This window comes from Mercenaria mercenaria, unplaced genomic scaffold, assembly GCF_021730395.1.
Source record: "Mercenaria mercenaria strain notata unplaced genomic scaffold, MADL_Memer_1 contig_101, whole genome shotgun sequence".
In the NCBI taxonomy this organism is placed as follows: Eukaryota; Metazoa; Mollusca; class Bivalvia; order Venerida; family Veneridae; genus Mercenaria; species Mercenaria mercenaria.
In genome coordinates, this window is record NW_026458978.1 from 41,385 (window position 1) to 60,467 (window position 19,083).

At 34.0% G+C, this 19,083-nt stretch overlaps 1 protein-coding gene across 1 annotated transcript in view; it reads right to left on the reverse strand.

The window, feature by feature from the left end:
• Positions 1–16,490, reverse strand: part of LOC128551352 (GTP-binding protein REM 1-like) — a 29,071-nt gene extending 12,581 nt beyond the window's left edge. Inside the window, exons 1-2 of the mRNA XM_053532202.1 lie at positions 16,386–16,490; positions 15,720–15,900 (exon numbers count right to left, since the gene is read on the reverse strand). Coding sequence (XP_053388177.1) covers positions 15,720–15,900; positions 16,386–16,490 — 286 coding nt within the window. The remainder of the gene's footprint in view (positions 1–15,719; positions 15,901–16,385) is intronic.
• Between the last annotated feature and the right edge of the window lie 2,593 nt (positions 16,491–19,083).

Consider the following 19,083-nt stretch of genomic DNA (forward strand, 5'->3'; position numbering starts at 1 on the left):
GATTTGTATACAAACACGATCTTATTCGTTTTATCGGCTGATAAGCTGGTAATCTATCCGAGACGTTGAAAGATGTACATTGGTATGTATTCTGTGACAGTGTGAATTTCATACGATATTTTGTTTACAGATAAGTACTGATATTTTAAATAAATAACAGTTAAAACTATATAAAATCATTACTTATTCATTAAGAAATCAATGACATGACATCTAGAAAATCATCTGAGAATTTGCTAACTTTCCGGTCACCGGAGGGCGCGTCAAAATAATTTGACATTCATACTGTTTTATATTTGTGACAGACATCAAAACTTTGTTGGACCAAAATAATGGAAGATATAAAGCAAAATACACAGTCACGTAAAGTTATTAGTTTTATCACTAAGGCGTAAAAAAAACAACATTGTTTGTTTCTGTTATCCTGACCTACCCTAAATTTTTCACCCGGCCCTAAATTAATGTTTTTTGATGGCCTTTGAGAATATTTTTTTTAACTTTTTAACAAAAAGATGCAAAACTGCACTTTTTAAGCTTTAAATATGGCCAGTGATGTTGGTAATCAACTTACTGATGCTCTTAAGGCATAACCCCCTTATTTGTTTTCATTTTTTGAACAAAAATGATTTCCGAAAAGTCTCTCTGATAAATAAAAATAAATAAAAAAAATTTCCGAATTCCCTACCCTATTTTTTTTTTAGCATGTTACCGGAAACAAAGAATTTTTTTTAGGCCTAATTCACTTGGAAGTAACAGTAGATGTTAATCGTGTACAGTACATACATAGGTTAAATCACCAGAACATTTGTAATTTTGGATATTATTTGATAACTTTTACATAAATCAATCAGGAATTGAATCCCCTTTTGATAAATGTAATTTGACACCGCTTGTGTCAATTAATTTTGTTTCTATAATTTGTCCGTATAAATGGTATATTTGAACTGAATGTACTATTTTCCTTGGTTGTCCGCCTGGTAATAGTGGATACACTGTAAAAGTCGAGAAATTGTTTACTTCAATATATATTTATTGTACAGCAGAATGTTCAAGTAAATTCTGCTGTGAATTTCTGCTTTTTATATTGAAGCAAGTGTTGCTCTTAGAGACAACAACAAACATAAATTTTTCTCGCTTCTACATGCAGAGATTAGCCCTGGTGACAATTACAAAATCTTTTGTTAAAAATCACAGCATTATGTATTATGAAAGCTTTGCTGTAGTAATTATAATTTAATATTATGGTAGTTGTATGGTGTTAGATTTAATCTGCATTTAAGAGAATAAAGAGGATAAAATCAGTATAATCAATATTTACAACAGTAAACATTGAAAAGCATAATCTTAAATACAACAATAAAAATTAAGTACATTCATTGAAAATTAAGTCAATTTATGGCAAAGAAATTTTCCTTGTGAAAAATTCCCCCCTCCTGAAAAAATCAATGCTCCTGCATTGGAATTTAATGAAAAATGGAAAATATATACACATACATAACATGAAAAAGAATGAGAAACAAACAAGCATATATACAAGGATCCTTTTTGATGAAGAGTTGTTGATGAGACAATGTCCGGTTATAATAATGCATGTATAAATAGATATATTAGGTATACCATTTAGTATAAAATCTCAGAGACTGACAATTGTCAGCATTTGTTGTGACACAAGTGTTGAAATCGATGTTCTCATTAAGTTAATTACACATTGTCTTTTCATTGTATAACATGCATTCAAAATGCTACAGGTAAGGCCCCACATAATGACTGTATATGGGATATTTGACTCCATAATTGTGATGTTCCAGAAACACACACAAATTTAACAAAACACAAGCAAATGCCTAATGGCAGACAAATTCCATTCGTATTTTCAAGGAAACTGGCTATATGAATGGTGCAAATTATATGAAAGCATAAATTGAAATCAGCAAAGTCAATGATTGATGATAAAGCTTGGACACAATTAGCAAATGCATCATATGAAATAGAGCTGCGAATGGAAATAAGTACAAAAAAAACTGTTGTTCTATTACTGTCCCTAGCATTTTGGAAGAACGAGTGGTCACCAGCAACAGCAAGAACAGGAAGTATCCTGTAAGTAGAATTAGCTTTAACCCTAGGAATGACATCTTGAGCATAGAAAAGGCATTTTGGCCTAGCACTATTTCGTGGCTTTCAACCACTACTTAAAGTTGCCCCTCTAAGACAAGATATTAAACCTATTGAATATAAACTCACTACAATATTGCTGCAATAATGGCGAAACAAATGTCTTCTCGAAGCTTTATATGGGAAGAACAAGGTTGTAAGACTTTGGAATGTACTAATAGAAAACATTTTCTTTTAAAGGTAAATGGCATTTGTGCTAAAATATGATATTTATTGTCTCTTAAATATCGGAGACCTTTTTCTTGCCTTTCCCTGTAGAGTATATTTGGCATGGTATTCCTTTCTCATCTGTTCAGGAATAGTTTGAGCCCTTTCCCAGGTGCTCTGTCTCCTACCATAACCAACCCATTTAACCTTGTACAGGAGTTCACCACGATAATATTGGCAACCTAGTATTTTCTCTACCCAATATGTATGGGGTGGATCAGGATTGCCAGTTTGACCAGTTCCTAAATCTGTGTTGTTGTCACTGGTGTTTTGGGCTTCATCATCAACAGTATCAGATGCCTTAGGATCATTGTTCCTATCATTTACAACATCTGTATTGGTAGTATCAGGTTGAGCATTTGGAATAGGGTTACTATCATTATTGACCTGATGTGGAGCAGCTGAATAAAAAGGTTTTAACCTATTGGCATGAATTGGAGTCTTAAGAACCTTGCTATTGGAGATCTGTTTCACCTTGTATGTTGTGGTTTGGACCTAAACGAATAATCTCAAAGGGACCTTCATATTTGGGTGACAACTTTTTTGAAAGACCAACTGTGAAGTTTTGCTTTCGTAGCATGACATGTTGACCAACATAAAAGGTTCTTTTGCACTCTTATCATGAAGGGTCTTTTGTCTTTCTTGCTGACAAGCACGGTTAAGTCTGACCACAGTATTGGTTAACTTGAGCTTACGACAAAGCTGCTGCACATGCTCTTTAACAGAAATTGGAAGATCATCCCTAGGTATTAAAGAGGTGTCAATTGGCATCCGCATATGTCTTCCAAACAAGACCTGATAAGGGGTAAAACCTGTAGTAGCAGACTGAGCATTTCTGAAAGCCATCATAATGGAAGGAAGGTATTCAGCCCAATTGTCTTGGTTATCATTGCAAAGAGACCTAAGGGATTGACCTAATGTCCCATTAACTCGCTCTACTGCACTGTTAGTTTTTGGGTGAAATGCAGATGTGTGATGCCTTTTGACCTTGAAACTTTCACAAATAGCAGTGATAAGTTTTGACAGAAAGTTAGTCCCACGATCAGTGACAATGATGTCAGGAGCACCATACCTACAAAATATCTCTTCATACAGGATTTTGGCAATTTCACTGGCTTCTTGAGTACATAATGGGAAAGATTCACACCAACCCGAGAATGAATCAACTATTACTAGTATGTACCTGTATTTGTTTTGAGTAATTGGCAGAGGGCCCAAAATATCCATGTGAATGGGTGAAAATGGATGAGGTGCAATTGGTAATGGATGTAATGGTGCTTTATTATTTGCGTAACTGCGTTTTGACCGCTGACATGTTACACACCCTGTAACATGAGCATCAACATCGGAGTACATTCTAGGCCAATAATACCTAGCTTTAGTGGCAGCGTATGTTTTATCAAAACCTAAGTGTGCGTGTCCATCATGGTAAGATTCAATAACATCTGCTCTTAAGGAAGTTGGAACGACAACTTGAGAATAAGCTCCGGCTTGCTTTGACCTTTTCTTATTCTTCGGCTCACAGAAATGATAAAGAACACCATCCCTTATGACATACTGTTCTGCAAGTGACCATAATTTCCTCTGTTGAACCTCATTATCAGGCAATTCACCCTTGACCATAAATGCTAACAAAGGTTGAAGATCTGGACATTCCCATTGTAATACTGAGAGTTCAGTTGACCTTTCATGACTAACTTTGGGGGTTCTGATCATTTCAGACTCATCAAATTCTTCAACCTCATCAACCACATCCATTGAACATAAAAAATTATCTTCAGGAAAAGGAGGAACAACATTTTCATCATATTCAAAATTGACCTGTAAACTACCACCATCAAAGTCAGTACTTTGAACACAGTTTATACCATCAACCGGAGTGGAATCATCAACATAACTGCGCCTACTCAATGCATCAGCATTTAGATTTTTACTGCCAGGTTTGTGAATAATGTCAAAGTCATAGTTTTGCAGCTTCATAGACCAACGACCCCTTCTACCAGAAAGATCCTTCAGACTTTGAATATATTTCATGCCAACATTGTCCGTAAACGCTGTAAACTTAGAATGTGACAAATATGGGTGAAATTGCTTGACAGCTTCAACCAAAGCCAGACATTCTTTTCATGTATGTGCCACTTGACTTCGTTTCCACGTAAAGCTCTACCACCATAATGCGATAACCTTTTCACGATTTTCCTCATCAAGTTGACCTAAGACAAACCCAACTGCGGATGATGATGAATCCGTTGACAAGATGAAAGGTTTAGACATGTCTGGGAAAACTAGTATAGGAGCTGATGTGAGACGACCTTTCAAAGTTTTGAAAGCAGTATCACACTCGTCAGTCGATACAAACTGTGAATCTTTCTTAAGCAAATTATTCAGAGGCCGTGCAATCTCAGAAAATCCCAAGATAAATTTTCTGTAATAATTACATAAACCTAAGTATTCCCTAACATTTTTCTGGGTTTTAGGTACAGGAAATGACCTAACAACTTCGATTTTGCCAGGATTAACCTCAGTACCATTGCTTGAAAAGAAATGACCCAAGTACTCTACACGCTGAGCAGCAAACTTGCATTTCTTAGGTTGTAACCTTAAGTTGGCATCTCTGAGCCTATCAAAAACTGCTTGTAAATGACCTAGATATTCTTCAAAATTAGAGGAATGCACTAGAATATCATCGACATACACAAGGGCAAACTTGAAGTTAATACCTCTTAATACATTTGCCATGACGCACTGAAAGGCTATTGGCCCGTTTCGTACCCCATAGGGGAGACGCTTAAAGTTATAGCTTCCTTCATGTGTGATGAATGTGGTTTTGTGCTTCGTTTCTGGGTCAAGTGGAATCTGGTGGAAACCTGCTTTAAGGTCAAGGACAGTAAAAATCTTTGAACTGTTTTCAGCTACAGAATCTATGACATCTTCAAACCTAGGCAAAGGGAAATTAATCGGCTTTGTGATGGAATTTAAACGACGAAAATCGACAGCCAGTCTAAAAGTATTATCTTTCTTTCGGCACATCACCACAGGTGCGGCCCACATAGCATCCGAGGGTTCAATGATGTTATTTTCCAACATATCATTTACTTGTTTTTCAATTTCTTTTTTAACCTGTGGAGACACCCTATAAGGAAATTGCATTTGGGGTGGGGCATCACCAGTTTCGATTCTGTGAGAATGCAAATGCGTACAACCCAGTTCAGATGTGTTTCCTGCAAACATATCCTTATTTTGAATCAAGAATCTTTTAATTTGTCTTTTTGCGTGTTGCTAAGTGCAGAATCTTCCAAAGTGATTCCGAGGTCCTTTGAAATAGCAGCAGGGTCTACAGGAGAAGTGGAATTGATACTGTTATAACCTTGATCTAAGTCACCTTGTAAGTTTGCATCATTTGAACAATCATACGCAGCATTATCAGAATCAGAAGGCCTAACTGAGGTTTCATCAATTGGTAATAACTTGCCAATGACATGGTTTCTAGGAAGAGTAATCTTAACAGGTAATGGGTTAAGTAACCTACAAGCTGCATTACCATTGTCGGACCTAATGATGACCCTTGCACAAGCAATGTTGTCCTTAACAAGAGAGTGTACAGGTTCAATTAATGCAGTCTCATTATGGTGTAACCTAGAAAGTTTGACTGGCATTAAAGTTTCTGACAAGGGTTCCAATGTCACAGAACTTTTTAATCTAGCTAAGCCGGTTTTATAAGATGAAACAAAACCGACAAAAGGTTGACCTGCGTCACTTTCAAACATAGAAGTTGCGAAATTGAGCCTGCACTTATGATTTTTCAGGAAATCCATACCAAGAATAAGTGAATGATGAATGTCATCAAAAACATGAAACTTCTGACAGAACTGTGAATTTCCAATCTTTAATGTTAGTGTGATTGTTCCTTTAACCTCAATCAATTTGCCACTAACACCAATGACATGAGAATGGTCACTTGTGCCTAAGGTTCCCACAGATGAATCAATTTTATTTAAGAGGGATTTGCGAATGCAACACAAACTACTGCCGGAATCAACAAGTGAACGAATGTTGTGGTTACCAATACAGACATTTATAAAATTACTTTTTAAAGATGTTGTAACAGATGTTGCTGAAACAGAAGGAAGTTTTATGTTAAAATTTGTTTGTTTCGATGAAAGAGACGTTTTTGTAATTTTATCAGAATTTTGTTTATACGGTTTCTGTACTTTGTGAAATTGTGACAGCCTTTCCAAATGGTTCCCTCTTTTACCATTGGCAGGCGACCATCCCTATTGGTTTTGTTGCTGCTGTTGTTCTTTCAAATAATTCTGTTTCTTAAAACAAGCAGCTTGAATGTGCCCAGTAATACTACAAAAATGACATTTTTTTGATTTTGCTGAACATTGTGAAAAATTGTGTGGTGTCGATTTACCACAAGATCGGCATTTTTGAAGTCCTGTTGACTTAGTATAATGGCGTTTGCTTGAGTAATCATTTCTAGTCTTATTGAATGTTGTTTGCCGAAATGTTGAGAAAAATTATTGTTTTGATTTTGATAAGTTTTTGGATTTTGTGCTTGTTGTGTTTGACTTACTGAGTGAACAATTTTCTCATTCTCTGAAGTTTGAATTTCAGCCATATGTACCCCAACAAATTGTTTGACCACTTCAGACATTGATTCTTTTGATAAATCATGCTGAGGAGGGTAAATAGAAAAAGCACTTTCAGACAATTCAGCCTTATCGATCAAATCGTCCAATGAGGTTGGCGGATTCCTCCGCAAATCAGCCCTTATATGTGCCAACAGTCCCCCATTTACAGCACTTAAAACATTCTCACTAGAAATATTTGCTAATTGTGCCTTTTGTTGTACTTCAGATACAAATTCTCTAACAGATTGCTTTTGTTTTTGTTTCATTTGAAAAAGCTCTGAATTTATTTGGATAGGATCAATTTTTCTTGCAAATCTCTGTAAAAATTTAGTTTTTAGCACTTCGAAATTTGTTTTAACCTCATCAGATAAGTTTATGAACCATTCAAATGCAGTTCCCATTAGTAAATACATGCCAAAAAATGTAGCAAGGTCTGTTGCTTGTGTGTTTGTTATAGTACCAAAGTACTTGTACCTATTAAGCCAGCTTCTGGCATCACATTTAGCAGGGTCAAATTTCCCTAACAAATCAATATTGAAAGGGGGCCTACCTCTGTTTCCTGAAGCAGCAGCAGCATCCATCCCAATGGCCTCAGGTTCTCTTGATTCATCTTCTCCAGCCATTTGGTTTGCACTCAGTGAATCTTGTGAACTAGTTGTAAGTATTGGTCCCCGGGAACGTAGAGCCCGCTGGAATTCTGGATTAGGTTGTCGATGAACCTTGCTCATATAATAGGATCGTTTGTTATACTCCACCACTTTTGACACCGCTTGTGTCAATTAATTTTGTTTCTATAATTTGTCCGTATAAATGGTATATTTGAACTGAATGTACTATTTTCCTTGGTTGTCCGCCTGGTAATAGTGGATACACTGTAAAAGTCGAGAAATTGTTTACTTCAATATATATTTACTGTACAGCAGAATGTGCAAGTAAATTCTTACAAATTAACAACAAGTTCATTCAATAACTAGAATACAGTATTTAGGGACTTAGTTAAATATCTCGCTTGGCTGTGGAGGTACCATGAGCAAGCATAAAGTGACATATAACTTTAACTAAAGTAATATAACTAGTAAATTAATAATTGTAAAAGAGCATTGCTGAAATAACACTTTAAGCAAATTTTAACATTAATATTTTCAGTAATGCATAATGCTTAAATACAAAATTAATGTAGAACAAATTCTTAAAAAATACACATAAGACTCTTACCTGTAAAAGTCGAGAAATTGTTTACTTCAATATATATTTATTGTACAGCAGAATGTTCAAGTAAATTCTGCTGTGAATTTCTGCTTTTTATATTGAAGCAAGTGTTGCTCTTAGAGACAACAACAAACATAAATTTTTCTCGCTTCTACATGCAGAGATTAGCCCTGGTGACAATTACAAAATCTTTTGTTAAAAATCACAGCATTATGTATTATGAAAGCTTTGCTGTAGTAATTATAATTTAATATAATGGTAGTTGTATGGTGTTAGATTTAATCTGCATTTAAGAGAATAAAGAGGATAAAATCAGTATAATCAATATTTACAACAGTAAACATTGAAAAGCATAATCTTAAATACAACAATAAAAATTAAGTACATTCATTGAAAATTAAGTCAATTTATGGGAAAGAAATTTTCCTTGTGAAAGTAAGTTGCATTTGAATTTATTGCCAGTTCCGTGAAATAACTGGCATTTAAACCTATAGCATGTGAAGCGTCAGCAGCGATGAAAGTTTCAGTGGAAACCGCTTCAACTATTTTGGTCTTTCGAGTGTTTGACGCGAGTGGGGATATATTGCCCATATGAAAAAAATATCTCAATATTTCTGAGGACAACGTCAAATTAGTTTGACTACTGAACGCCTAGAACTCAGGCTCAGTGAGTAGTAGACATCCAGTTACCAGATGACAAGACACTTCCATTGATAAAATATATATTAGCAATTTGTACACCATAATCAGAAGCTAAAATTTCTTAAATTCATATTTGTCTCGGAACTGATTGATGAAAATAATTAACGTTTCTTTCAGTCAAAGAACTATAAAATACAAAGAATGGCAACTGGAGACACTTCCGCATCATCGCATGTTAGCGCGTTATCTTATTTCAAAGCGTTTGCCAACTTGATCAATTGTGATCAAATCAACAGACGCTTACCTTCATGAAGTATAAAACAGACGGTACGCCTGGCCCTAATAAACCGAATCGAGTCCATTTTTCAAACAACAACTGTTGATTTGCCAGACAGTTCCAGTCATAAGTTCATTCCTTCCCCATATAGAAAATACTAATAACAATAAAAAAACACCATTATCATTGTAAACAAACATCCGAAATTAATCTAATTTCAAAGCGTTTGCCCACTTAATTAATAGCAAAGAGCTATAAAAATAAATAGATCTGCAACCTGAAAGGCATATAGAGCAAATCTCGCCAACATTCCGTGACAAATGAATGAGATCTTGTTGACCGGAAGTGACGCATTCTCTACACGCCATTTTGTATGCGAACACAATTATTCATCGGTAAATTAATTATCACCGTATGACCACGCTTTTTTGATGGTAAGAAATGTGTACTCTGTGTCTTAAGACTATTTCACATTAAACTGATGTTGTTTTAGAAGCTAATATGTACTTCAAATGTAGTTTTAAAGGTACAAATTGTAACTCCATGCTTGCCGATGTTTGTTTTTACTAAGATAACGCCGATTCACACTCTGACACGAGATCACGCGAGATTACAGCCAGTTGCCATTCTGTGTATTTTATACTTCTTTCTTAATAGCGATCAACAGACGCTTACAACGAGATCTCATTCAGTAGTCACGGGATGTTGGCAAGATTTTTCTATATGCCTTTCAAGTTGCCGATCTATTTATTTTTATAGCTCTTTGCTTTAGTAAATAAGGCATGGAGTGTGCTCATGACTTGTGGTAATTATCAGATACATTTACAAAAATTGTGATAACAACTAATCATCAATTTTACCAGCAATTACTTTATATACTTGTTACTAATTGTATATTAAGTAACGGATCTCTAACCAAATTAGAACATTAAAATTGGAACGAACTGACTGGGGCGAAATTACGCCTTCATCCTGCATAAACAGATATTAACCTAACGAACTACTGTACAGCAGAGTCTAGAGCATTTTACAGATTAAATCAGCATGTCTGTTGTGCAATAAAATTATGACTGAAAAGTTGGAATGAGATATTAACCTCTTTTTGTTCGTGAAAAATGTATTTCTGACATGTATGCAAAGGACGTAAATGAAACAAAGGGATGTAACTTTTTAAAGACGAATCGAACTACAGCTGTTTTCCTTGCTATCTCGGACTGGTTTTTTCTTCAGTTCAATAAAATCTTATCGATCAAAATCGCTACAGAAAAGACTCTTCTAGGTTAGTTGTAACCTTTAAACAACGTCTAAGGATCAGTCTGTGCTGTAAACAAAACTGGCATCGTAGGTTTTTCGCGCATTAATATGTCACTGCAGTCAGAAATACACATCAGAAATGTATGTAATAAAACTTGGAAAATACGTTAAGAATTTCTTGTTTTGGACGTTCGACAGCTGAAAATACAGTCGTGTCAGAATAATTACATTTTGATGGTTGACCTATTCCATGGCATGGAACTACTTTCCGCACTATTTTGTTCGGTTTGCAGTAAGGAAATTTCTGCACTGTTAACTTTGGATCGATTGCGAGACAATCGATCCAAAAATAGTGTGATGTTACTACACACGATCAATTGCTGCAACTGCTGGTAGTTAACTGCGACACGCAATTAACTGTTGTAACTGCTGGCAGTAGCAGCAGTTAACTGCTCCTACAGGTGCTACTGCTGTACTGCCAACTTCACGCCGATCAATGAAACACAGCATCAAAGCCGCCGGTATATTTTCAAACGCGCCTTTTATACACGCTGAAAATTATTTTGGTATCAGGCGTCTTTCCATTGGTCACATGTCCCCCATATGCTCCTCGAGTTTAAGTTTACCACTTCTGACAGTTACACATTTTTCTATGGCAAACCATCTTTAGATAGATACCTATTGCAAAAGAGAGCTATCGCTTTAATATTGATGCGTCCTAGTGCCAGGTGGATTTAAAGTTCATTAAAGTTTTATCCGCATTTACAATTTATACACACCATATAAACCAATTAAATCATGTGGTCATTCTAAACAGAATTATAGGAGACTATATTTAAAAGCCATATCTGTACATTCTATAAACGAGTTTAAAACAGTAGATTATGCACATTCATAAATTGATATATAATAAGTATTTACAAGAATATGTGGTGCATTTTATGCAAAAAATAAAACTGATAAAAGGTTAGAAAAATGGTGATATTATAATATTTTTATCTCATAATTAGAAGTTATTAAGTCCTAATTCTACTACCTCGTAATTACGACTTAGTAACTCTTAATTACGAGATAAATATATTTCAAACCTGGCACTAGGACGCTTCCATTTACAAAGATATTCCTTATAAATACCTTGTTATGATCGGAAAAGATACTTCCTGTGTGGAAGTCCCTATGTGCCTGTCGAAGTCCGACCACACGCCGCCCACCTGTCGAAAACCATTGTGGTAAACTTTCGTTAACAGTTCTCTGTCCAACATATAGATGATCTCGCCTACCTCGGGGAAGTTGTCGGTCTGAGCCCGGGCACGGCCTTGTGAAGCTTTTTTTTAAAGAAGCTATCCAGCAAGCCTGCGATAGTTTCTGGTTCTTTTTAGTGTGTTTCTCTTCTACAAACAGACATTCTCCGACTTTTAACCTAAATTTAACTAACCGTTAAAAGATGACCCCATGGCTGACAAAATTTTAACGACTGATAAGTTTTCAACGACCTTTTGATCTAATCATACGGATAAATCTAATCAGGGAATAATTATTCCAAATACACTTGAAACAGAAAACAATGAATGAAGTAGTAGACGGAGAACTTGATATAATAAATGCCCTAAACGAACATTTTATAAATATTTCAAATATAATTGAAAAAACAAAATTTGTCAGTGACAATTTTTCAAATTTAAAACATTATCTAGATGAAAAATTATTATTTCACAAGTTTGAGATTGATTTCATTACTCCTTTGGAAGTAAAAAATATCATATCTAAAATTGATCTTAAAAAGGCTGCTGGGATAGATGGAATAAGCCCAAAGATTCTACATGACTGCGGAGATTTCATAACTCCAGCCATCACATCTATAATAAATAAAAGCATACACAGTGGTGTTTTTCCCGATAAATTAAAAGATGCTTACGTTATTCCAATTTTTAAAAAAGGGAATAAGCAGAATCCAAGTAATTATAAACCTATCTCAATTATACCTACCATATCTAAGATATTTGAAAGGCATATTGCTTCACAGTTGCAATTGTATTTCAAAAAGACAAATATATTACACAAAAAAACAATCAGGTTTTCGTCCTACAAATTCATGCCACACTGCTTTAACACTTTTAATTGATACTTGGTTGAAAGATGTTGACAGTGGTAAATATGTAGGGTCCGTATTTCTTGATATTCGAAAAGCATTCGATCTTGTCGACCATGAAATATTACTGCATAAACTAAAGCTTTATCACTTTACAGATAACTCACTGAAATTATTTGAATCATATCTGTCGAAAAGAACTCGGCTAGTTAAAATTAGAAATATATATTCTAAAAAACTGTTTGTAAAGTCTGGAGTTCCACAAGGCTCGATTTTAGGACCTTTACTATTTATATTATATATAAATGATATGACACTTATTTCACTTTGTTTGTTTGTTTGTTTTGGGTTTAACGCCGTTTTTCAAAAGTATTTCAGTCATGTAACGGCGGGCAGTTAACCTAACCGGTGTTCCTGGATTCCGTACCAGTACAAACCTGTTCTCATTAACACATGGTGCAAAATTAATAATATGTCATTACATCCGGAAAAAACAAAATATATGCTTCTAAGTACAAATTATAAAACGAAACAAGCAAGGAATCTTGAACTGTTTATCAATGGAACGATAATTGAAAATGTAACAAGTCAAAATATTCTTGGAATCTGTATAGATAATAATATAACGTGGCATGCACAAGTTTGCAATGTTGTGAATAAACTTAACTCAAAGGTTGCACTTTTAAAACGAATTTCGTACTTTTTGACCGATGAAATGAAGATGTTATATTATAATGCATATATTATATCAACCATGGACTGTTGCAGTACTGTATGGGGGCTTGCCTGTAAATCAGATACTGATAAAATATATAATATACAAAAGAGGGCAATTCGTGTAATAACAAAAAATCGTATCGCAGGTAGCGTGTTTAAAAATCTGAATCTGCTCACTTTTGAAAACAGATGCAATTACCACATGGCTGTACAGGTTTTTAAATGTGACCATAACCTTGTACCAAAATATATGTCTGAATTATTATCTTTTGCTCATAACGATAGATATAATCTTCGTTCCTCGACTCGTAGAGATCTTTCTTTGTTTAAGCCCCGAACATACTACTTGAAACAAACATTCTCATACAAAGCCACACATTTATGGAATTCCATTCCATCAAACATCAAACTTCAAGGTAATCTGTTAACGTTTAAACGAAAAATTAAGGATTATTTATTACAAGAACAACGTTACTAATACTGAGATTTTTTTTGATTGATTTATTTATTCTTTTTTTTTTCTCAAATCTTCATCAATTATCATGCATTTTATGTCGTATAGGGTAGCTTTTAAACTTTATGATATTGATGGATGAATGTACATGTATGCAAAATTAATAACACTGATTTATTCTCCTGGTAAAATCATTTCAAATCGAGTTTGTTTTTAAAGTGTGTTTGTCGTTAAAATTGTGCTACTGATACTCTTTTTGTTGTAGATACTGTGTTTTAACATTTATGTAGAAGGCCATATTGGAAATAAGTTGTATGTATACTATGAACTCTTAATATGTCACCTTCTTAAAATAAAGTTATTATTATTATTATTTATTATTATTATTTATAAATTTTGGCGGGGTCAATTCTCAACGTTGGAAAAGGACCCATGGGGTCAATTTTCAACGGGGTCAATATTTAATGTTACACCGGCAACGGATTAATTCGCAAATGTCTACTATTATATACTGCATTATTTAACTATCACAAAAGCAATTTTTAAGTTCCGTGTGATAGCCGTAAAATGTCTCCCCGTATTTGGACTCAGTTTTATTATATTTTCTTGTCCTTTGGGATCACGGAGTCCACTCAATATCTGTGTAGTAGAACTCCGCCAAATCGAGTCTGCTATTATATTGCATGGTTGAATTATTCCACATAATTTAACAAGACGATCGTTAGCACCGGTGGATGCTCCCCGAAATTACTGTTGCATAAGGAGCTTTTCAGCCAAGGAGAAATGTACCTGTGTGGTGGGAATATAACAAATTAAGAACATGCGTTTTATTTGGAAACGATTTTATTTATTGCAGAATAAAGACTTTATGAAGTTAGGTGACAAGAAGTTGTGGGTAATGTAATATACAAATATCTGAAAGTAGCATAACAATATTCTTGTCGGACTTTGACTGGGGTCACCAAATATATAAATTATCAAGAAAGAAATGTTTTGTGGCAGTGTGCCGTTGAATCTAAATAAATAAATCACGTGCATCTGTTGTGAATTTGAAGTATATGAGCAGAAAAAATAAATGGCTTTTTTTTTTCTTTCTCATGCTAATTATGACTAAGATCCTACACAAAAAGACTGAACTCTGTTACAACAATGGAACAAAGGAAACACTAGGATTACAGCATGTCTATGGTTATCAGTTGTGGTTCTTTAACCCTGCATTCCCTCTCACTGATCTCTATGAATATGTAAAGAAACAAGTCAATACCTTACATAATATTCGAATTAGGGCCCCGATAAGGTTTTCAGAAAGGGAGATAATTCAAAAATGGGACAACCTAGAGTTATAGTTTCTTGTCACTGCACCCACTCTTACTGATCTTGATTAATATGTAAAGTATGAATCTCAATACTTCACAAAGTATTCAAGTAATGCACCGGGCAAGGTTTTCAAAAAAGGGAGATAATGAAAAAATGGGACCACCTAGAGTTATGGTTCCTTGTCACTACACTCTCTCTCACTGACCTCTATCAATATGTACAGTATCAAGTCAATATATAGTATTCAAGTTATGCCCTGGATAAGGTTTTCAAAAGAAGGGAGATAATTCAAATGGGACCACCTAGAGTTATGATTTCTTGTCACTGCACTCCCTCTCACTGACCTCTATCAATATGTTAAGTATCAAGTCAATACCTTACATAGTATTCGAGTTATGCCGTAGACAAGGTTTTCAGAAAAAGGAGATAATTAAAAAATGGAACCACCTAGAGTTATAGTTCCTTGTCATTGCAGCTCTACCATTGTAAAAACTTACAACTTGTACCTTCAATACTTTTTGAGTTATACTCTGGACAACAAGTGTGACGAATGGACAGATGGACAAGGTGGCGACTATATGCTCCTCCTTTCGGGGAGTGCTCGAGAAACTTTGAAAAGTTTTTTTTATATATATAAATGATATAAACAAATCGTACAAGATTTTTCATTTCTATCACCACTAAAACACCAGGACAGAGTGTTCCTATAAGCTAATATCAGGCGAATATTTGTTTTTTACTTACCTTCTGTCGTGATGCACCTAGAACGAACAAGGTCAGATTTATTACCAACTAAGAATATAACGTTTTTTCTCATTTCTTTTTGCCTTAGATTATACAGCATATCTACAGCCCTGTCAAAAGATGTCCTGTCGTCACAAGCATAAACTATCATACATGCAGCAACAGTATCGCTGGCGTCGTCCTGAAAACAATGTAATAACATGCTGTGAGTAGTACCAATGTTTTAATCTTTATATATTGCTTCAGGAGTGTCATTTGAGGTGTACCCTCAATATTTTAAATACCCATAAACAAAAAATGTATGTCAGAAATCCTCGTTTGATTTTTGAAGAACGTATCGAATGTATCTAAAGGTAAAAACTTTTACTGGTATGAACATATATTTTGCTGACTGTTTTGTAAATTGTATATTAGTAATTAGGGTAAGGTTAGTGAATATCTTCGTAAATGGGTTTAGTCTGGTAAAGAAAGGTTCAAAATTTATAGTTGTAAAGTTGTACAGGTCAAGACAAACCGGAAACCCTGCAAACGGATTAAGGAAAGAAGTATTAAAACACTCATCAGATAAATGTTGTTGTACACTTTCATATGGAATTTTAAAATATATATATTGTAAAAAGAACATGATTATTTTTTAAGTTGATTCTTATTAATCTTTTACTTCACCTCGTGTTCGGTTCCTTCCACGAAGGCCAGGGCTGTTTCTTCTCCGTTCAGAAGCACATTTACAGTTTTTTCTGTCTCCCCATCTGTAACGTACATTCCATTCATTAATATAAAAATTAAAATGAAATAGAAATGACTTATCTAATGATAAAGCATAGAACCAATATGATCAGTATATTATATAAAAAGATATTCTTCCAACATACATACTAGAAAATCTGTCAGATTTGAAGAATGGGAAAATGTTGCATTTTTTTTCGTTTGTCGTCCATATGCACAAAGACATTTTAATAGCAAAGTAACAGAAAAAAAGTATATTTCTATATTGCCCTCTGTTCACGCATGTATTAGATTATTATTCCTTTTATGAAAGTTTATGAAATAAAGTTTTATAAGATCTAACATGTACAGAAACAATCTTTCTCTATTATTCGACGCCGCCCTGAAGGCGGTGTCGAGTATATGGGATACACTTTTATTTCGGACCCTGTAAAGATGGTAATGAATAGTTTCGGAGTGATAAACTGAACACAGTGAATAGTTTGTAAAAGGATCAACGATATTGCACAATACATTTTAGTGAATAAACAAAAAATGGCAAAAAGAAAACATAAAAAATGTATGTAATGCAACTTATTATGCGATTTAAAACAATGCTATCTGTCTTTCCTCTCCTTATTTGTAGAGCAGAACATATTTTTTTTTATTTACAATTTCGTCAAAAATGTTGATCCGATTTATTATAAGGGAGGTTACTCTGTAAGTCAAGTTTTCTATTTCTATTCTTAGCATGACCTACTTACCTATCTCATTTTCTATAAATAGGACACACCGCAGCGCGTGAATCGCCTGGACAAGGGAGCGTTCGTGTATTTGACAACTTCGAAGAGAATATTAAAAAAAAAAAATTATGGAAAATTACAATTTGCCTGCATAAAAATTCCTTGAAGAAAAACGTATTTACAAAGTAAATAAAGGAATCAGTAAGCATAGATATGTTGAAATGAACGAAGGAAGTGCCGCTGTTAACTTATTTTTAACCTTTTTGTCTTATTTTCTTTGTTGATAGGTACAGTGATGTAATTTCACACTTTTGCAAATTCCTATTTCTATTTTTTTTTTTTTTTTTTTGCTTATATGTCATATAGATCTACTCATTGTTTACAGATATACACTGTCAACTAAGGTGTGCAATAGGCTAAAGAGCACTTGGCTGAATTTGTCAGTGACAAGTTAATACTTCTTTAAATGTAGTTAGATCGAAATATCAAAAGCCATGGGACCATAACTTATCAAAGCATCAGTGACTTTAAAGTAGAATTCTTTGTTGAATTTATATGTTCATTGATCTTATATGACTAGTCAGTTGCTCTGGTTTTATTATATCTTGTTACTTGCTTCTTTTTTTTTTTTCTTTTTTTTTTTTAATTTAATAGATAGTTTTTGTATTTGTCCATTCCTGACAAAAAATAAAATAAAAAAAAACAAAACATTTTCATTGAAATATTTTCTACACTTTGGCAGTGGGTTATTATGCTTTCTAAATTTCTTGTAATATTAGATTTGAACTAGACACTGACATACTCCTAGTAACCTAGTTACAGTTCAACGAGGACTTCAAGTTTATCGTTCGTCCGAAAAAAAAGAATTCTATGATATTCAAAAGTATATAAGAAAGATTCATGCTTTGTGAATAGGGGCAATATAGAGATTATTTATGTTATATCATTCTTTTCTTGGACAAAATTTTTGATTGTTTTTGTCAAGGGAAACAGTAAATTGCTGTGTATAATCTGCATTCTGAAATCTATAATGTAGGTGACTAAGGTCCATAAAACTTCATCAGTAAATAGAAAACACTCATTACATTACATGATAATAAAAATAATGGTTTCTGTGAACCACAACTTTGAAATAATTTCAACATTTCCCCATTTCCCAACAAACTGCATTTCTGTGAAACTTCATACACACGTTCCTGCATATAAGAACTTTTCACAGGAGATGACCTTAGTTAGTGAAATAATTACTTTAATTTTGTATGTAAAGGGACTACCTACTCGCAATGTTAATGTCATTGCAGGTAGAGGATTTGTATTGCATGGTAAAACTTTTCTATCATGTTTATTCTTCTTGTTTTAAACAGTTTATAACATATATTGTTTTATGTGCTAATGTTGATAACTTGTAGCCAGTCAGACTAATAAAGTAATGATTAGGTGATTTCTCATATTGCAATAAATGTACTTCAGACACAACACTTGGCGGCGTCTTTGATGCTTTCATCAATGAATTTCCTTGTTAAAACTTGTAATAGCATTGCATTGCATTAAAGAGACTTCCGAGTAGCTGCAAAACCAGATATTTCCATTCGCAATTTCAGCTAGTGATGGATTCTTTTTCGGCGTAGCTGTCCAACGTTTGACCTACTTAAAATTTTACCAACTTTCCATTTTCTTGTAATTTAAATGATAAACATTTGTGCCAGACACGGTCGAATGCCTTAGAAATATCACAGAAAACTATGCAAGTATTCGTTTTCGAATCTAGTGACTGAGTAATTTGATGATATATGTCGATTATTTGATAAATTGTTGAATGATCGAATAAAGAAGTTTACTTTCATGGAGATGGTTGTGTAAGTATTTATACTCCATTAATTTACCTTCACATCTTAAAAGAGAGATATGTACAGTGG